Below are 21,819 nucleotides of genomic sequence, written 5' to 3'. Positions count from 1 at the left end.
CTCCCTGCCCTAAATGTTCCACTGTCCCCTTGCTTGGGAACATATGAATGAAAGCGGGTAAGTGAATCCTTCCTGCTCTTGGTTTCGCTCACTATTTCTTACAAGAGGAGAGATACTGCAACTGTATGCAGAGCTGAAAGGAACCTCAGAGATCACACAGCCAATCCCTTCCTCGTTCTAGATAAGGAAGTGAAGGCCCAGAAAAGTCACTCACTTCCTGCCAGAGGGATTGCGCATCAGTTAGAGTGCTGAAGTGAGGTCCTCCAATTCTAAATCTATTCTAAATCGACTGCATTTTCTCCTATACCACAGCTGCAGAGATGCCTGCTGAACCCTAAGCCCTCACAAGGAAGATTTCCCTAATCAGCTACCTCTTTCATTCCACTGGGCTTTATCTTATAGATCACAAGATACTATGTAACAGTTTAGTACCTAAACAGTGACATGTAGTCCTGTAAGAAAACCATGTAATTTCTTCATTAAACTGCTCCGTTTGCTCGTCACATACCCTTTCATCAGCTGTGCTGCCGTGAAGTAAGCCGCCATTGCTTGGTCATGCTCACTCTCAACTGCAAATGAATGTCCATACGCTATCCATGCAGGTCCATAGGTTCTTTCAAGTGTTGTGGCTTTGCTGAAAGAAATTCATTAAATTAGGACAAATTTGTCAACTCATTGGTAACTGCACAAAAACCCCTATTACTTATGGGATAAAATAAAAACTCTTCAGCCAGCCACTTCAAAATCTGATCTAGTCCACCTTCAGAGCTTTTGGTAACCTTATCTCCCCTTCACACATTCTCTGTTTCAAATGAACTCTATTATAGATCTCATTCTAACATCCCTCTGCCTCTATGCCTTCATTAAGGCAGGAATGTTACCTCCCTTCATCTTCAACTTAAAATTCTTTCCTTTTTAAAACAGTCTGGTGCCACTGTTAACATTACTGGTTGTTCAGTTGTGGCTGAGTCTTCATGACCCCGTTTTCTTGGCAAAGATACTGGAGTGATTTGCCATTTCCTTTTCTAGCTCATTTCAGAGATGAGGAAACTGAGGTAAACAGGGTTAAGTGACTTGCCCAGGGTCACACAGCTAAGTGTCTAAGGTCATATTTGAATTCAGGTCTTCCGGACTCCGGGCCCACTACTACACCTAGATGCCCATTAACATGAGGCAACAATAAAAACAAAAGCTGACGTGTAAAGTCCTTCTCTATCCATGGTTCTTAACCTCTTCTGTGTCGTGAACTCTTTTGGCAGTCTGATGGAAGCTATAAGTCCCCTCTCAGAATGTTTTTAAATGCATAAAAATGTGCCTCATTTTAAAATAAAAAGGAAGTATTTTTTCAAAATATCAAAATAATTTTATAAAACAAGTTCACAGACACTAGGTTAAGAGCCCATACCAAAGGAATAACTAATGTAAGAGAAAAAAACTCCTTTATTTGAGTTTCATTAATTTTGAATTTATATTCTTTTAAACTGAGAAAATTTCACTAAATAAATTAAAACAGGATTCTTGGAGAATATTTCAACTACCAAATTTTTAAGGATTCCAGTGGAATGTTTTAGCACACTTAATAAACTTTCAAGTGTTTCTACATGTTAAAGTATAAACATTTATTTCACAGTACTATACTACTGGACACTGAAAGTACTAGTAAGTGTTTTTTTTTTTTTAAAGAGATTCTTAAACATGCTAATACATTCAAATTGATCTTTCTTTTTTTTAAATTTAATTTAAAAAAATTTTATTTTCAGTTTCACATTCTCTCCCTCCCCCACCCACTGGGAAGGCAAGAAATGATACCTATTATACATATGAACTATTTAAAAAATTTTTTTATGGCTTTTCTCATTCAATTAAGTCTGTTGTATTCCTACTACTCTGACAAGTTTTATTAATCCAAACATAGGTCACCCTCAAATACAGGCTCATAGAATCCTTAGATGTTAAGCTGGAAGGGAATTCAAGAGGCAACCTAACCCAACCTCCTTACTTTACAGATGAGAAAACTAAGTTAAGTGATATGTGCAAGATCATAATGCTAGTAAGAACAGGAGGGATGTGAGCACAAGTCCTTTGTTACAGAGTCAGTACTTTCCATTGTATAACTTTGACTTCTTAGGCCATAACCTTAAATTGAAATTTCTTTGGAAGAAAAGAAACATGTAGGTACACACTATGGAAATGACATTTTTTATCCATATCCAAGTTTTACACAAATGAAATCTGGGAGGAAAAGTACAATCTTTAATTGAATCACTATGATTTTAAAGGTAAAACACAGAACTATACCAAAACCAGAGATGAGTACAAATCAGTGTTTGAATACTGGCTTCTGTTGAGCCATCTCCAGGTACTTGATCCATTCATCTCATTCCTTATTAACAATGAGCAGCTTAGTGGTGAGGCTGGATTGGCAGAAAGAGCAGATGCAAGTATACTAAAGTGGAGGATGGAAAAGAGAATCACTTGGACTACATATGCATCCGTATTATAAAGAGCTCTTTAAAATCTGTAGACCATTGGTAAAGAGAAGGCCTACTGAAGATGAGTGACAAAGGAGAACACTGGGCATTTAGCATCACAGAGATGGGGACTATAGGGAAAAGGCAGCTAATGATCTGATACAATGTGAGCCTATTCCACAGCATGAGAGGATCAGAGATCTAGAACTGGAAAGAGCCTTTGAAGTCATGGAGTCCAACCTCTCATTTTATAGATAAGAAAACTGAGAACAAAAGTATCTTGAAAGGAATGTTACATGTTTTTATTTTTTCAGTTTTTTCATTCCAGAATGTTGCAGGGCTCATGCATATAGTTTACTGACCCGCAGAAATACAAGATTAAAAGGTCTTGATATATCATGAATTCCATTTTTGGACAGCTCTATCTGGAAGTTTTTCCTTACACTAGAGATAAATGGATAAAGTCTGCCTCAGTAAAAGCTAGAAGATAGGGAATATAAGTGTATCTAAATAAACACATATGTATATAAAACATACCACACATATTACATTTACGTACATACAACGCATTTCATACACATGCACAATAAAGTTACACACACACACACACACACACACACACACACACACTATTTTATATACATATACACATCTTTTTAATGTAGCCCACATAGAGAGACTAGGAAGAAGGACCAGATTTGTGATTTTACTTATGTGGGTTTCTGGTGAGGAATTTCCTCTACCAATACAGGTTAACATCTTTTATGCAACGTATAAGTTATAACATCTCAGAATGTTGTTTAGAGCCCTAAAATGTTACTTAGCCAGTATTCATTAGAAGCAGGACTTGAATTCAGGTCTTTCTAGCTCTAAGGTGAGCATCCTATTCATTCTGTCCCTCTGCTTCTTTTCCTATATACATAGTTTTATATACATGCATATATAGCAACATATATATATATGTACACACACACACACACACACTTATATAACAGGGTCTACTAGAGTTAACAGAAAGTGAATGGGCTACCTCAAGGAGTACAGCAAGCCCTCTGTCACTGGATAACCATTTGTCAGGGATGGTTGTTGCTAAGACTGATGCAATGGAAAAGATTAGATGAAATAACTAGTGAGGATACCCTTTAATGTTGTAGTTCTATGACTTCAATTCACCCCTGTTTCAAGGTAAAACCATAATTAAACCACTCTAGATTGATGAACACCAGACTCATTAGATTATAAGTTCCCTGAAGGCAGGAACTATCTTTTGTCTCATTTTGTGTCACCAGTGCTTAACACAGTGCCTAGCACATAGCAGGCACTTAATAAAAGTTTACTGATTGACTGAATAATTTACCAGAAAGTTCCTTCTATGTCCAAATTAAGCTACTTCAACTGCAGTTAGAGTTCATTTTTCTTCTTGTTCTGTTTTGGGGGAGGTAGGCATGGGACAGATAGAAGGCGGGGTGGGAGATGGGCAATGCTAAACAAATTTTTGAACATTTCTTTGTATAATCCCTATCTTTTCATAGCCTATCCATTTATTTTGGTTGGTCATATGGTATTAATGAGCCCAAGGCTGCAATATGGAGTCCTAACAAGAGGAAAACTATCCTAACCATATATTTTACCCTTAATCTTAACCATTTAGTTTATAAGGAGAACCAATGTAGTACAAAAAAAGAAGGTTTAATCTAATCCAATTCAATAATCATTTATTAAACACCTACTTCATGCAGTGCTTGTACCAAGCAATGGGTACACAAAAATAAAATAAGACAGTCCTTGCCCTGAAGGAGCTTATGACTCCAAATGGACAAGGATGGCAACTTTTGCACGGGCACAAATAAATAATGCAATGTAGAATATATTGAGAGTAAAAGTAATAGCTCGGAGTTTTCTTGGAAATTTGAAGAAAAAAGGTCAGTTCTAGTTGGATGGGATTAAAGGAAGACTTCATGTAAAAAGGAAGAATCTGAATTGGGCCAAGAAAGGGAAGAAGCTTAACATGGATTCTGAGTAGAGGGCTGTGATGGTGATGGTAGAACGTTACAAGAATGGGGAAAAGGCATGGAGACTTGAGAGAGAATGAGAATAAGAGACACTGATTAGTTCACTTTGCTCAGAAGAGAAAGTGTGTGAATAATAATAGCTTGGCATTTAAACAGAGCTCTAAAGCTTTGCAAAAAACTTTACATATGTTGAGGCATTTAAACGTAACAATAGGCTAATCCTCATTTTATAGGTGAGAAAACTGAGGTTCAGAAAGGTTAAATGACTTGCCAGGGTCATACAAATAGAATTCAAAATCTGGTCCTTCTGGCTCCAAGTCCAAATAATTCTCTCTCTTTATACATATACTATGCCAACTAGCTGCTTCCAGGAGAAATAAGTTAGAAAAGTGGGACAAAGTAGGAAATGTAGAGTGCCTTGCAGGTCATAATAAGGAATGTGAATTTTATTTAGTAAGCAATGGGGTATTTTGAGCAGAGATGTGATAGGAAAATTACTCAGGTGAAAAATGTGAAGGTTGCACTTTTGAGGGGAGAAGCAGAAGATGGAGAGACTAGTTAGGAGGAGTGTTAGTCCAAGAGTAGACATTAGTCCTGGATCTTGAACTAGCATGGTAGAAATGTAACAGAAATGAGAGGAGTCATCGGATATTGTGGAAAAGAATCAATGGCAATCAAATGACTGGTGGGAGGCAGTGAATTTTGGAGTCAAAGATAACTTTTCAGGTTTGGAGTTTGGGTGCTGATACAATGAGCAGAAGAGGTAAAGCTGACAACTCAGTGTATGTGTCCTATTAATGGTGGTTTAATACTTCATTTGCATATGAATGACAGAATGTCTAATACTGGCTCATATTATAGTTTTTTAACTATGCAGCATGACACAGTAGATGGAGTTAGCCTTGGGGTCAGGAAGACTTGGGTTCAAGATTTGTTTCTAACACATAGAAGCTATGTGATCACAGAAAAGTTGCTTAATCTCTCAGTATTTCTCTAAGACTGTAAGTTAAGCTGCACTGGTGGAAGTAGTTTCAATAGGATCGGTTATTCCATATACTTATGATATCATAGGGCCACATGCAGCCCAAAAACTTCCAGGAAAGATCCTTAAGAGGAAGGACCGTATCCGCTCTGCTTTTTAAGCCTCTGCAATGTGCAGGCACTGTGCTAAGAAGATACTCAATAACTGCTGAATTAAATTTTCATTCTTTCAAATTGCCTTTTGAGTACTTAACTGCATCAAGATGTAGCTACAAATACTTTCCCTGAAAAGGTACCTTTGGAGAGATTTATAGTCAAGGTAGCTGCTTGAGGGGGAAGCAGGCCAACCATCTCTCACAAACCTTCTCCATAATAATTTAAGGATCTCATGTGAAACTACAGTTATATCTTCCATCCCAAAGCAGTAGCAGGGTTTAGTGAGAAGCCTATGGGCTGTAGAAAAGGAGTCCACCAACAGGGCTAGTGCCAGAGATAGGACAGGGGTAGCCCATAAGGTCCTGTGTCTGGAGGCAGCAAGAGTGGCTTTCCCTGAAAAAGTCCCAGGGTGGTCAGAAAGGGTGGGGACCTCGGAAGCCTGCAGAAATTCAGTATGTAGCGCCCAGCGTGGTGCTATAGCACTCAGACTGGGAAAGTCTAGGCTAAAGGACTATAAGATCCTTAACACTCTTCTGAGATGCCAGGGAGGGGACTTGGATATCTCTGAAAATCACAGATCTGGCGGGGCAAAATCACCAGGAAGTAGAACCCAGGGCAAGAGCAACCTGGGCATACTACCCAATGCAAAAGGTGCGGCAAGGTCAACAAAGCTTGGTCCTGTCACAAAGCCCCAATTCAGAAACTAAAGCTTAAAGAATTATTCAATTAAAGAAAATATCATTCATTTAAAAAAAATTATTGTAAATCTAGTTCCACAACTGCAAACAGAGACTGAAAGAAAAAAAAATTAATTTCCCACAAGGATTACATGAATACCTATGAGAAATGAAGAAGAGATAAAAGACAAAATAAAAGCTCTGGAGAATAGACTGGAAGGAGAATAAATAGTTAGAAGACAAAGTGATAAATCTTACCCAAAAAATGGAATCCATGAAAACTAGAACAGATCAAACAGAAGTCAATGAGTGATGGAAGAGGAAGGCCTATTAGAACAAAATCAAAAACTATATTAAAAAAAGGTATCTGATACTGAAAATGAAACAACTGCCCTTAAAACAAGCTAAGGAGAGATGATATAAGAATCACTGGACTCCCCTAAAGACAAGGTTTAAAAGAAACAAATTATATTTCAAGAAATCATGAATGACAGCTGCCCAGCTCTATTGGAACCAGAAGGTAAAATAAAGATAGAAAGAACCTAAACACCTCCTGAAAGGAGCCCCAAAAGGAGAAGTGCTGGAAATATAAAAGCCAAAATCCAGAGCTCCCACCTCAAAGAAGAAATACCAGAACCTTCTAGAAAGAAACAGTTCAACCTGGCAGCTTTAATGAAAAAAGAAACTAAAGATCTTGGAATACAATATTTGAAAAGGCAAAAGATATAGAGACAGTTCTGGCTTTACACAATTCATATTATGCAAATTTTACTCCTGGAGGGGCTGACGGAGGAGGAGCTCTGGTGATGGCAGTGGCAGCAGCACTGGTGTAGCCTTGTGCAAGGGACTCTCCTCTTCAGGCATTGAAGCTGCCCTGGGCTTTCAGGGTGACAGAGCTATAGAGAGAGAGGGGAGAATTCCAGAAGGGAGGAGGATGTCTGTGAAATATCCACTTACATTAAGTGAGAAATGGATGTAATAGGGGCAGCTAGGTGGCGCAGTGAGTAGAGCACCGGGCCCTGGAGTCAGGAGGACCTGAGTTCAAATCCGGCCTCAGACACTTGACACATTTACTAGTTGTGTGACGTTGGGCAAGTCACTTAACCCCAACTGCCCTGCCAAAAACAAACAAAAAAAAACAAAACAAAAGAAATGGATGCAATATAGGCTTATAACCACTCAGCAAAGCTGAGTATAATCCTACAAGGGAAAAATGGGATTTTAACGGAATAGAAGACTTTTAAGCATTTCTGATGACAAGACCAGAGCAGAATATGAACTTTAAAATGCAAACACAAGATTCTTGAGAAGCCTACAAGGGTAAATTTATTTGAGGAACTGGAAGGATGACATGATACTAATATCATAATACAAAGAGAAGAAACAGGTGTCTCGTTGGAACTTTAATATCTTCAAAGGGTACTGACGAAGTTAAATTAGAGAAACTGAGACACGATGGCTTCTGTTTTGAAGGTTTTAAGAGAGGAAAGAGATAGAACACAACTGTGTAGAAAATAAGAAGAGTTGAAATTTTCTACTTCTCATAATTATAATAAATATGAAGAAGAGTGTAGGCATTAAATGAACTTCATGCCTTTGTAAAATGGACAAATGAGGATTGATGCACAAGTAGTTTGGTGTAGAAATAAATCAAATGCAACAGGAAATCAAGTGGGGATAGAGAGGGGAGGGTTAAGAAGGAAGGTAATATCAGGGAGGGAACATGCATGTGTAAAATAAACTTCCTAATCCTGAAGAACATATTGGGGGAAAGGGAACCTTTATAACAATGGGCTGAACTGGGGTAATGTTATTGTACCTTAAGAAATTATGAAAAACACTATTTCAGAGAATCCTGGGTGTAGTATGGCCTCGCACAGACTGAATGTGAGCAGGACTGTGTAACCAGAATGGCCTTTGTTTTCTTTGAATGACTCAGCTTCCCTCATTGAGCCTCTGGACACTGTGGCTTGCTCTTCCAGGGCAGGAAGCCCAAAGAGCATGCCAGGAAGCAGACAACTTCCTGTGTGATGAGTCATGGAGCTGGCTGAGGGGAGGTGTTAGCTCCAGAACCTGGTCTACGCTAGGGGAAGGGGCCAAGTCAAGAACCAATCGGCCCTGGTCATTCAGGTGGCGCTTGATGATATCAAAAACTCTATAAGAGGGGAGAGGACAGCTTGAAGCTCTCTCTTTCCTGTTCCGGTTGGTGTGGGAGCAGCGGCAAGCAAGCGTGACTCTGGGCCAGCCCCTGCTCTCGGGCCGAGCCCAGATGTTGGTAACTATGAATTGTGTTGGGTCTGTCTGTTGATATTTGTAATTTGTTTGTATTTTGGTTTTGAGGTTCGGGATGCTGGTTTGTTTTTCCCCCCGAACTAAATGAATGTTTTGAACCTCAGGGTGCTGGTTTTTTCCCCTGAAGTAAGTCAATGAATCTGTATTTGGTCTGTCTCTTAATGCTTGTCTGTATGCTCCCCTGAGCTAACTGAATGCTGGCATTTTCCCCTGAACTAAATGATTGTATGCTAACTGAATGCTGGATTAAAGTAAGCTGGTCAACTCCTTCACCGTGCTTTCCTTGTTTAAGCAGATAAAAAGAACCTGTGCTTTCCTGGCAGCCTCCTGGGTCCTGGCAGCCCCCTGGGTGCCGGCTTTGGGGGAGGGATCTTACACCCCCACCGAAGCTGCTAGCTGGGTTGTTAAAACAGACTGGGAGATCAATTTGTACAAAGACAAAAACTTGTAAAGAAAAATAACTGAAATACATAAGAACTGTGATTAACATGACGATCAGTGCAATGCCCCCAGAGAACCTACATAATGAAGCACATTACCTACCTCTTGATGTGACAAAACATGATGGAGAAAGACACATATTTTTGGACGTGGCTACATAGCTACTGGGTGGATTCATTTTGCTTAAGCATGTTTTTGTTACAATTTCCCCCCCTTTCTTTCACTTAGTTAATTGGGGGTAGGGAGGGTAGAGTGGAGAGGGAAGAGGCAGGTTAGCAATAGTAATGCAAAAAAATAGGACCATCGTAACATTTTTTAAAAATGCACAAAGGAGAAAAGAAAAGTTCAGAAGGAAGAACAGAAAAGCAGGAGAGTTGTGAGAGTAAACAGTTATGAATTATATATTTCAAAAAAGAAAGTAGCATCAAATGGAGATTCAGTTTCATATAGAATTTTTTTCTTCTGCTGTATGACAATGCAATTTTAGAGTTTAAGTTTAAAATAAAACAACAAAAATTTAAATAAAAAATATGTACCTGTGAACTTTGCCATGAGTAGATATGAATATAAACACATACCTGAGATACCTTCTGGCATGTTCATTTTTGTGTCCAACCATTAGATAATAACATCCTACCGCAAACCAAGATACCTAAATAAATTCAAAATTAACCATTATCAAAGACAGAACAGATCTAGAATACAAATCTAAGCAATTCATTACAAGCACAAATTGAATATGTTTCTGGCACTGAAGTTACATCCCATTTCTAAGTTAAAAAAATCTGTATCAGAATCTGTGCTCCAGGTATGAAGTTTTGATAAAAGGAGGGCAGAATAATCTGCTGGTCCACATTTCCTTCCTAACCCAGCCTGACTCAGGCATCATCATATTCTCTCTCTAGAAAAAGGAGAGAGACTGTTTTAACATCAACCTATATTGTAACGGCATCCTGACCTGTACTGCTTACCTTCCCTGTTTTGAACCTTCTTTCAACTTGTGATACTGGCCTTGGGATTCTAGTTCTAACTTGATTAACTTCTCTACTGATTCCAACCCTGAATCTGTCCTGAGGTTGTCTGCTATCTACATTACCTTTTTCTGTAACTCTGATTTCTGGTTCCTGACAGATAATGATTCCTAGCCCCCATATTTGAAGTGCTCCACCCTAAAATCCCTTTTCTTCTCCTGGTACTCAAATCTTATCCCTGACATTTTGGAAGCTGCATCAACCTTTTGACATTTCTAATCAGTAAATTGTTGTTTTAGTATGCTAAGTTGTACTTTCATGGACTGCTTCGCTTTTTGTGAAGCAGCTAATGCAGCTTCTAAAGATTTAACTTAAAACCAATGAGCAGTTAGGAAACAAGAGAATCTGGCTCAAAACTTTATTCCAAAAGAAAGAATTACCACTTGCTCAATTATTAATTTAGGCTTTTCGAATTTTAAGTTATAAAATTTGAATATATTTCAACTTTAAAAACTGTAGATATACATAAATAACTTACAGGGTTACTAGGGTATAAATCCACCAATTTATGAGAAAGATAGAAAAGCTCTGTATAGAAAAAAAAGAAAATTATTTATGTTAAATATTAAAATATATTTAAGTATTTCTCTTATTATTAAACATACTTCATATTAAAATACAATATTGGTACAAATATGGGCCATTCTCTAAAATAAGATCTTATTAAAAGGAAAAATTATATAGGTGTAGAATGACAAATAATTAATTACCTTATTAAAAAGATTAAATTGGATGATTTGAGGAGAGGAAGGCAGATTTACTCACAGAGTGGAACTGCTTCACCCTAAGTAGAGAGGAAGGGCCCCAAGACCTGATGGCTGTAACAAGCAGGTACCATGGGTAAATTAAAAGACCAGCATATGGGCAGAGGAATAATCAATCTACAAAGCATTTGTTAAGCACCTACTATGTTCCAAGCGTTGTGCCAAGAAAACTTTAGTGCAATTCCTGACTCTTGCCACAGGAGTAGAGAGATAGGAAAGACAAAATCCAATAAAAGAATTCAGGTTTTTTAAAAAGAAGTTAAGAAAAGAAGCATGGCCTATATTTGTACAAATAGGACACACTGCTTTTTATGGGAAACAAAACTCTAGTAAAGTAGAAAGTCTGAATCTTCCCTTCCAGGTATGCTTTACATTTATCTATGAAATGCAGAAACTCCTTCAAGGTTGACAGTTTGTAAAAAGGATAAAATAATCACTGCCTAAAGAAAATAGAAATGGACACATATTCAAGCTAATTTACTATGTTTAGCGTGTTATGACAAAGTTCCCCAATTAAAAGGCACTCATTTCTAAAAAAGAGAACAGATTAGGAAAAAAAATATTAATTGCAAATATTACAGATTAAAAATCGTGGTCCAAAATACAAAAAGAAACTGTTATAAAATAATGATTCATAATGGTTTTACATTCTGGTCCACAATGTATGAATGGTCAAAGGATATGAACAATTTTCAAAAACAGCAAACAATCTGTTAATAATCACTTTATAAAAGTCTCATAGAATCTTTTTGGAAAATAAAATGGTAATGCTAAGTAAAAGTTACAAAAATAATTATACCCTTTCACCTTTGGAAATACACAACCTTTGTTGGAAATACACACCTGACAGTGTTAAGAAAACAAAGGGCTATTTGTTCAAAAATGTTCATAGCAATTATATAAAAGTAGAACCAACCAAAATGTCCAATGATAGGGGAGAAGGTTAAGCAATGGACTACAATAATCCAAATGAAAGTAACATGAAAATTCCTTTATAAAATACAAAGCAAAAAATTGCAGGCCCAAAAGAACTAATTATTATCGGACAAGAAAAAGCAAGACTGAACAAAGAATCCTGATGTGGACTGGGATGAAAGGACTGAAAATTTTCTATGACCCTTTATGCTGAAATTAACTTAAATGTTAGTAAGTTACTAAGCAAGGTTACCTTTCTGGATAAAACAACAAATAAAAAGATAAAATATAAGGCATTAATTTCTAATAAATTAAAGGTATAATAAGCTCCTTGAGAGTAGAGATTGTTTCATTCATGTAAGAATTCTCAGAGCCTAACAAAAAGTAATATGCTTTGGTCTATATTCAGAGTCCGTCAGTTCTTTATCTGGATGTGGATAGCATTTTCCTTTGTGCGTCCTTTGTACCTGTCCTAGACTACTGCATTGCTGAGAAGAGCTGAGTCCTTCATAGTTGATCATCCCACAATGTTGCTGATACTGTGTACAGTGTCTTCTTGGTTCTGCTCATTTCACTTTTCATCAGTTTGTACAAGTCTTTCCAGGTTTTTCTGAAATCTGCCTGTTCATTATGTCTTACTGCACAATAGTATTCCATTATATTTATATACCACAGCTTGTTCAGCTATTCCTCAACTGATGGGCATCCTTCTCAATTTTCAATATTTTGCCACCACAAATAGGGCTACTATAAATATTTTTTGCACGTGAACATCCTTTTCCCTTTTTTATGATTTCTTTGGGATACAGACCTAGTAGTGGTACTGTTGGATCAAAAGGTATGCGGAGCTTGGTTGGCCTTTGAGCATAGTTCAAAATTGTTCTCCAGAATGGTTGGATCAGTTTACAACTCCACCAACAATACATTAGTGTCCCAATTTCCCCACATCCTTGCCAACATTTATCATTTTCCTTTTTTGGCATATTAGCCAATCTGATTGGTGTGAGGTCGTATTTCAGAGTTGCTTTAATTTATATTTCTCTAATCAAAGTGACTCAGTGCATTTCTTCATATGCCTATAGATATCTTTGATTTCTTCATCAGAAAACTGCGTGTTCTTATCCTTTGACCATTTATCAATTGGGGAATGGCTTGTATTCTCATAAGTTTTTAAATTATCTCTCCTGGATCTATTCTCCAGGTTGGTGGTTTTTCTAATGATCTATTTCACATTAACTTCCATTTTTTCATCCTTTTGGTTCTGTTTTATAATTTCTTGATTCCTCATAAAGTCACTAGCTTCCACTTGCTCCATTCTAATTTGTAAGGCAGTATTTTCTTCAGTGGTCTTTTGGAACTCCTTTTTTTTTTTAATTTAATTTAATATAGTTTTCAGCATTGGTTTTCACAAGAGTTTGAATTACAAATTTTCTTCCCATTTCTACCCTCCCTCCCACTCCAAGATGGCATATATTCTGGTTGCCCTGTTCCCCAGTCAGCTCTCCCTTCTGTCACCCCACTCCCCTCCCATCCCCTTTTCCCTTTCTTGTAGGGCAAGATAAATTTCTACACCCCATTGCCTGTGTATGTTATTTTCTAGTTGCATGCAAAAAAATTTTTTTTGTTTTTGAACATCTGTTTTTAAAACTTTGAGTTCCAAATTCTCTCCCCTCTTACCTTCCCACCCATCCTCCCTAAGAAGTCAAGCAATTCAACATAGGTCACAGTGTATCATTATGTATAACCCTTCCAAAATACTTGTGTTGTGAAAGACTAACTATATTTTGCTCCTTCCCATCCCATCCCCCTTTATTGAATTTTCTCCCTTGACCCTGTCCCTTTTCGAAAGTGTTTTTGATTACCTCCCCCCCATCATACCCCCCTTTATTTTTATCTTCTTTCTCCTTCTTTCCTGTGGGGTAAGATACCAAATTGAGTGTGTATGGTATTCCCTCTTCAGGTCAAATCTGATGACAGCAAGATTTACTCATTCCCCCTCACCTGCCTTCTCTTCTCTTCCTACAGAACTGCTTTTTCTTGCCACTTTTATGCGAGATAATTTACCCCATTCTATCTCTCCCTTTCTCGCTCTCTCAATATATTCCTCTCTCATCCCTTAATTTGATTTTATTTCTTTTAGATATCATCCCTTCATCTTCAACTCACCCTGTGCCCTCTCTCTCTCTCTCTATATATATATATATACACACACACACACACACATAAATACACGTACATATATATATATATATATATATATATATATATATATATATATATTTATATACACACACAAACATACACACATATATTTATACCCTTCAGCTACCCTAATACTGAGGTCTCATGAATCATACACATCATCTTTCCATGTAGGAAGGTAAACAAACAAAATAGTTCAACTTTAGTAAGTCCCCTGTGATTTCTTTTTCTTGTTCTTTTTCTTGATTACCTTTTCATGCGTTTCTTTATTCTTGTGTTTGAAAGTCAAATTTTCTATTCAGCTCTGGTCTTTTCACTGAGAAAGCTTGAAAGTCCTCTATTTTATTGAAAATCAATATTTTGCCTTGGAGCATGATACTCAGTTTTGCTGGGTAGGTGATTCTTGGTTTTAATCCTAGCTCCATTGACCTCCAGAATATCATTTTCCAAGCCCTACGATCTCTTAATGTAGAAGCTGCTAGATCTTGGATTATTCTGATTATGTTTCCACAATGCTCAAATTGTTTCTTTCTGGCTGCTTGCAGTATTTTCTCCTTGACCTGGAAACTCTGAAATTTGGCAACAATATTCCTAGGAGATTTCTTTTCAGGATCTATTTGAGGAGGCGATCGGTGGATTCTTTCTATTTTGCCCTGTGACTCTAGAATATCAGGGCAGTTCTCCTTAATAATTTCTTGAAAGATGATATCTAGGCTCTTTTTTTGCTCATGGCTTTCAGGTAGTCCAATAATTTTTAAATTATCTCTCCTGGATCTATTTTCCAGGTCAGTGGTTTTTCCAATGAGATATTTCACATTGTCTTCCATTTTTTCATTCCTTTGGTTCTGTTTTATAACATCTTGATTTCTCATCAAGTCACTAGCTTCCACTTGCTGCAATCTAATTTTTAAAGTAGTATTTTCTTCAGTGGTCTTTTGGACCTCCTTTTCCATTTGGCTAATTCTGCCTTTCAAGGCATTCTTCTCCTCATTGGCTTTTTGGAGCTCTTCTGCCATTTGAGTTAGTCTTTTTTTAAGATGTTATTTTCTTCAGTATATTTTTCAGTATTTTTTTGGTTCTCCTTTAGCAAGTTATTGACTTGTTTTTCATGCATCCTTCTCATTTCTCTTCCCAATTTGTCCTCTACTTCTCTAACTTGCTTTTCCAAATCCTTCTTGAGCTCTTCCATGGCCTGAGACCAGTTCATGTTTTTCTTGGAGGCTTTTGTTGTAGGCTCTTTGACTTTGTTGACTATTTCTGGCTGTATGTTTTGGTCTTCTTTGTCACCAAAGAAGGATTCCAAAGTCTGAGACTGAATCCGGGTGCATTTTCGCTGCCTGGCCATGTTCCCAGCCAACTTACTTGACCCTTGAGTTTTCTGTCAGGGTATGACTGCTTGTAGAGTAAAGAGTTCTATGTTCCAAGCTTGGGCAGATGCACTTACACACCAGCACTCCTCTTTCCCCAAGAACCCCCAACCTGGACTGGACTTAGATCTTCAGCAGGCTCTTCACTCCTGCTCGGATCTGCCACTTAATTTCTCCCACCAGGTGGGCCTGGGGCTGGAAGCAATTGCAGCTGCAGTTCTGTAGCTGCCCCACCTCCGCTGCCCCCAGGGCGGTGGCCGAACTGCAAACTCCTTCCACTCCCCTCAGCTTTTCCCACTAACCTTCTCTGTTGTCTTTGGTGTTTGTGGGTTGAGAAGTCTGGTAACTGCTGCAGCTCACTCATTCAGGGCGCTAGGGCATGCTCCGCCTGGCTCCTGGTCTGGTTGGTCCGCGCCACCCACGCTGGGCTCTGCTCCACTCCCAGCTCCGTGCAGGATAGACCTTACCCCCCAAGACCATCCAAGCTGTCCTGGGCTGGAGCCCTGCTTCCCTCTGCTATTTTGTGGGTCCTACAGTTCTAGAATTGGTTCAGAGCCATTTTTTATAGGTTTTTGGAGGGACTTGGTGGGGAGCTCACACTAGTCCCTGCTTTCCAGCTGCTATCTTGGCTCTGCCCCCCTTCAGAACTCCTTTTCAATTTGGCTAATTCTGCCTTTTAAGGCATTCTTCTCCTCATTGGCTTTTTGGAACTCTTTTGCCATTTGGGTTGGTCTATTTTTTTTTTTTGAGGTGGGAAGGCAGGGCAATTGGGGTTAAGTGACTTGCCCAAGGTCACACAGCTAGTAAATGTGTCAACTGTCTGAGGCCAGATTTGAACTTAGGTCCTCCTGACTCCAGGGCCACTGCTCTACTCACTGCTCCACCTACATGCCCCACAGTCTATTTTTTAAGGTGTTATTTTCTTCAGTATTTTGGGGGGTCTCCTTCAGCAAGTTGTTGACTCCTTTTTCATGATTTTCTTGCATCATTTTCATTTCTCTTCCCAACTCTTCCTCTACTTCTCTTACTTGATTTTCAAAATCTTTTGAGCTCTTCCATGGCCTGACACCAGTTCATATTTTTCTTGGAGGCTTTTGATGTAAGATCTTTGACTTTGCAGATTTCTGGCTACATGTTTTGATCTTCTTTGTCAGCAAAGATTCTATAGTCTGAGTCCTTTTACGCTGCCTGCTCATTTTCCCAGCCAATTACTTGACTTTTGAGCTCTTTGTCAGTGTATGACTGTTTTGCCCCAAGCTTCAGGGGTTCTGTGTTGCTCTTTTCATAGCTACTTCCATGCTGGGGTGGTATGACACTCCTCTCCTGGCGTGTGCTCTGGTCTGTGAGTGCAATCACTCCTTTCTGCTGTGTAACTACCAGGAGGATTCCCTCTCCACGGTCACCCTAAGCTCTGACACACCAGTGCTCCTCCTCTCCCAAGGACCGCCAACCAGGACTGTGACCCAGATCCAAGCAAGGCAAAGTGAAAGAATGCTGCCTTCGTATCAGGCAAAGAGATCCCTGCACTCCCGCTCTGATCAGTCACCTGATTCCCCCCACTGTCTGTGGGCCTGGAGCTCCAGAAGCAGCTGCTGCAGCTCCAGCTACCTCCCCCGCCCCAGGGCTGGGGCCAGACCACACACTTCTCTCACCCAGGTCCGACAGTTTTCCCAGTGACCTGTTCCGTTGACTTTGGCATTTGTGGGTTGAGAAGTCTGGAAACTGCCACAGCTCAGTATTCAGGGCCCTGAGGCCTGCTCTGCCTGGTCTACTCTGGCCTGTGCTATCCAAGCTGGTTTGCGTTCTGCTCCCAACACAGTGTGATAGACCCTTCTCACCAACTCTCCAGGCTGTCTTGGGCTGAAGACATTTCACTTTGTCATTTTGTGGGTGTTGTAGCTCTAGAGTTAGTTTAGAGTCATTTTTTATAGGTGTTTGGAGGGATTTGGGGGAGAGCTCAAACGAGTCCCTGTTTTCAAGCTGCCATTTTGTGTATTCTCATAAATTTGACTCTGTTTTCTATATATTTGAGAAATGAGGCTTGATCAGACTTACTGTAAAGATTGCTTCCCAGGTTTCTGCTGGGTTTTGTTTCTAATAAAGCTTTTCAATCTAACATGATCAAAATTATCTATTCTATGCTTCGTAATGCTCCCTATTTCTTGTTTGATCATGAATTCTTCCCCTCACCATAGATCTGACAGGTAGACTATTCCTTGCCCTTCTAATTTGATTGCTTCATTGCCTATGGTACCTTTTAGCAAGATATGTAGTGTCCTTCCTTATCTCTTTTAATTAGGTCTATTTCTGTTACTACTATGTCTAAGGTCAGGATTGCTACTCCTGCATTTTTTACTTCAGCTGAAGGATAATAGATTCTGCTCCAGCCCCTTAGCTTTACTCTGTGTGTGTCTCTCTGCTTCAAGGGTGTTTCTTGAAAACAATATACTGTAGGATTTCAGTTTCTGATCCACTCTACTATTTGCTTCCTTTTTATGGGAAAGATTTGCCTTCTGGAATATCATGTTCCATGACCTCCAATCCTTTAATGTTACAGCTCCCAAGTCCTGTGTGATCCTGATTGTGACTCTCTGATATTTGAATTGTTTCTTTTTGGCCCCTTGTATTATTTTTTCCTTGACTTGATAAGTTCTGAAATTTGGCTATAATGTTCCTTGGGATTTTTATTTTGTGATCTCTTTCCTGAGGTGATCAGTGGATTCTTTCAATGCCTATTCTGCCCTCTGGTTCCAGGATATCAGGGCAGTGTTTCCTGATAATTTCTTGAAAGAGGCTGTCCAGGTCTTCCTTTTGATTATGATTTTTCAGGTAATCCAATGATTCTTAGAGTATCTCTCCTGGATCTACTTTCCAGGTCAGTTGTTTTTCTCATGAGGAATTTTACATTTTCTTCCACTTTTTCATTCTGTTGAATTTATTTGATTGATTCTGATGTCTCATAGAGTCATTAGCTTCCACTTGCCTAATTTTAACTTTTCCTAAATTAGCTCTTGTACTTTCTTTTCCATTTGATCGATTGTACTATTTAAGGGGTTGTTTCCTTCAGTGAATTTTTGTATCTCCTTTTTTAATTGGACCAATTGTACCTTTTAAGCAGTTTTCCAAGCTGTTGACTCTTTTTTTTTTCATAATTCTCTTGCATCACTCTCATTTCTTTTTCCCTTTTTTTCAACCTCTCTTTTTTGATTTTTAAGCTCCTTTTTGAGCTTTTCCATGAGTTCTTTCTGGACTTGTGACCACTTCCCATTTTTCTTCGGGGTTTTGCCCATAGGGGTTAGCACACTGTTGTCCTCTTCTGAGTTTGTGTCTTGGTCTGCTTTGTCACTATAATAACCTATGGTCTGATTATTTTTTGGTTGTCTTTTGCTCATCTTTTTTGAGGAGCCTTTTTCCTTTCTTTTAAATTTGAGCTCTGCACCCAGGGTGGAAGGGGCACTGTCTCAGGCTTTGTGTGCTAATGGCTGCAGGCCCTGGCAGCTTACCTGGTGCTACGCTGAGGTCCTAGTGGTGGTGACTGGCATGTGCTGAGGTCCAGTGGAGTGTTTGAGTTTCCCCATAGCTAAATTGAAGCATGTGGCAGTCTGGCCTCTGGAAGCTGCCTGTTTGTCCAAGGATACACTGCAGGGTGGCAGGGGTGATGCTGGCTGATGGCTGTCTGTTTGCTTAGGCACCCATTTGGTTTCAGTAGGTCTTATAATTACCCCCATCTTACAGATGATGAAACTAAGGCTCAGAGTTGTTAAGTGACTTGCTTAGAGTCATGCAGTTATTAAGTGTCTGAGGCATGATTGAAACTTATAGCCTTCCTCACTCCAAGTAAGGCACTCTATGTACAATGCCACCTAGGTAACTTATTTAAAAATACTTCTTAGTGCACCAATCTAAAATCCAGTATCATCTATGGATTATCTCTGGATAATAGCCTTTTGTAAACTATTAAGATATAACATAAATTTTGCTGACTGTAAAAATGGACAATTTTAACCAAACAGTTCATTATTACCAATGAAACACCACAGCCACAGTTAACTTATGCTTCCATCAATTCTCAGGCATAAATATGGAAATTATTAGTTAATTATTTCCCTCTTATGATTTTCAATGAAATACAGCCAATGTTAACTTTTAGTGTAAGCCATTCTCAGGAAAAATAAAAGCAACACCAACACTTTTCCACTGCCAAGTTGGGGCTAATATCAATCACTTTAATCACTTATGTGGTAAGTCAGAGGAATGTTATAAACTAGATTTTAAAAAGTCATTTAACAAAATATTCCACAATCTCCTTTCGGACATGATGGAGAAATATGGGCTAGAGATGACAGGACAGTTTAGTGGTCTCAGAATTGTTTGGATTACAGGATCTAAAGAGTAATGATTTATAGGTCAATGTTAATCTGGGTCCTTGACCCTGTTCTGTTCAACATTTTTATGAGTGACTTGAATGACATTAATTATAAAAATGGAGGAGTTTTCAAGTTTGCAAAGCTACAAGGGAAAAAAGCTCAACATCTTGAGTCTTCATAACAGAATCATGATTGAAAAAGATTTTTAGGTACTAGAAATTTAAACTATGTAAAATGAAATCTAAAAAGGATAAATAAATGTTGAAATATGTACATATACACTTAGATGGGTAAAGAAATCTATCTTTCCCTACAGGGAAGTAGGAGGAGAGGGAGGCTAAGAGAAGGGAAAAGATTGGGGGAGGCAGTAGTCAGAGGCAAAGCACTGGCGAGGAACGACACAGTGAAAGGAGAGAAAGAGAGAAGGATAAACAGGAAAAATAGGATAGAGGGAAATACACAGTAATCGCAACTGTGAATGGGATGAACTCACCTATAAAACGGAAGTGGATAGCAGAGCGGATTAAAAACCAGAATCCTACAATATGTTGCTTACAAGAAACATACTTGATGCAAAGAGTCAAAAAAAGAGTAAAGGTAAGGGGCTGGAGTAGAATCTATTATACTTCAGGTGAAGCTAAAAAGCAAGGGTAGCAATCATGATCTCAGACAAAGCAAAAGCAAAAACAGACCTAATTAAATGAGATAAACAAGGAAACTGCATCTTGCTAAAAGGTAGCACAGACAATGAAGTGATATTAACACTAAACATATATGTACCAATGGTATAGCATCCAAATCCTTAAAGAAAAAATTAAATGAGCTGTAGGAGGAAATAATAAAACTATACTAGTAGGGCACCTCTACTTTCCCCTCTCAGAACTAGATAAATATAATCAAAAAATAAATAAGAAACAAGTTAAAGAGATGTACAGAATTTTAGAAAAGTTTGATATGATAGACTTTTGGAGAAAACTGAATGGTAACAGAAAGGAATATACCTTTTTCTCATGGTACATGGCACCTATACAAAAATTGACCATGTATTGAGGCATAAAAAGCTCACAACCAAATGCAGAAAAAGCAGAAATATTAAATGCGTCCTTTTCAAATCATAATGCAATAAAAATTACATTCGATAAAGGGCAGTGGGAAGAACAGATAAAAAATTAATTGTAAACTAAATAATCTAATCCTAAGGAATAAGTGGGTCAAAGAAGAAATCAAAGAAGCAATAATTTCATTAAAGAGAATGACAACAGTGAGACAACATACCAGAATTTATGGGATGCAGCCAAAGAGTACTTAGAAGAAAGTTTATATCTCTAAACGCTTACATCAATAAAACAGAACAAAAAAAAGAGCAGATAAACAAATGGGGCATAAAGTTTGAAAACAACTAAAAAAGAACAAATTATAAGCCCTCAATTAAACACTAAATTGGAAATCCTGAAAAATCAAAGGAGAGATTAATAAAAATTAAAAGTAAGAAAACCATAGAACCAATAAATAAAACTAGGAGCTGGTTTTATGAAAACAACAAACAACAAAATAAAATAGAATATTCATTGGTTGATTTGATTTTAAAAAAAAGAGGAAAACCAAATTACCAGTATCAAAAGTGAAGAAGATGAATTAACAACCAGTTAAGATGAAACCAAAGAAATTATTTGGAGCTATTTTGCCCAATTATATGCCAATAAATCTGACAATCTAAGTGAAATGGGAGAATATCTACAAAAATATAGATTACCCAGATTAAAAAAATAGGGAACAGAATATCTAAATACCCCATCTTAGAAACATGAAATTGAACAAGTCATAAATGAGATCCCTAAGAAAAAGTCCTCAGGACTTTTATGAGTGACTTGAATGACATTAATTATAAAAATGGAGGAGTTTTCAAGTGAAGTCTATCAAGTCTATCAAACATGTAAACAACAATTAATTCAAATAAACTATTAGGAAAAACAGACAAAGAAGGAATTCTACCAAATTCCTTCTATGACACAAATATGATGCTGATATGTAAACCAGAAAGAGGAAAAAATGTGAAAGGAAACCATGGACCAATTTCCCTAATAAATACTGATGCGAAATAATTTTAAATAAAATACTAGCAAGGAGATCACAGCAAATATAT

The 21,819-nt window shown here is 38.0% G+C and overlaps 1 protein-coding gene across 1 annotated transcript in view; it reads right to left on the bottom strand.

Annotated features, from left to right (window-relative positions):
- Nucleotides 1-21,819, bottom strand: part of CDC16 (cell division cycle 16) — a 51,250-nt gene that overhangs the window by 14,989 nt on the left and 14,442 nt on the right. The window contains exons 10-12 of the mRNA XM_036754752.1: nucleotides 10,540-10,589; nucleotides 9,609-9,682; nucleotides 509-634 (exon numbers count right to left, since the gene is read on the bottom strand). Of these exons, the coding sequence (XP_036610647.1) occupies nucleotides 509-634; nucleotides 9,609-9,682; nucleotides 10,540-10,589 (250 nt within the window). The remainder of the gene's footprint in view (nucleotides 1-508; nucleotides 635-9,608; nucleotides 9,683-10,539; nucleotides 10,590-21,819) is intronic.

The sequence above is a fragment of the Trichosurus vulpecula genome, chromosome 4 (genome assembly GCF_011100635.1).
Source record: "Trichosurus vulpecula isolate mTriVul1 chromosome 4, mTriVul1.pri, whole genome shotgun sequence".
Taxonomy (NCBI): domain Eukaryota; kingdom Metazoa; phylum Chordata; class Mammalia; order Diprotodontia; family Phalangeridae; genus Trichosurus; species Trichosurus vulpecula.
This window is presented reverse-complemented; position numbering and strand designations above follow the sequence as displayed.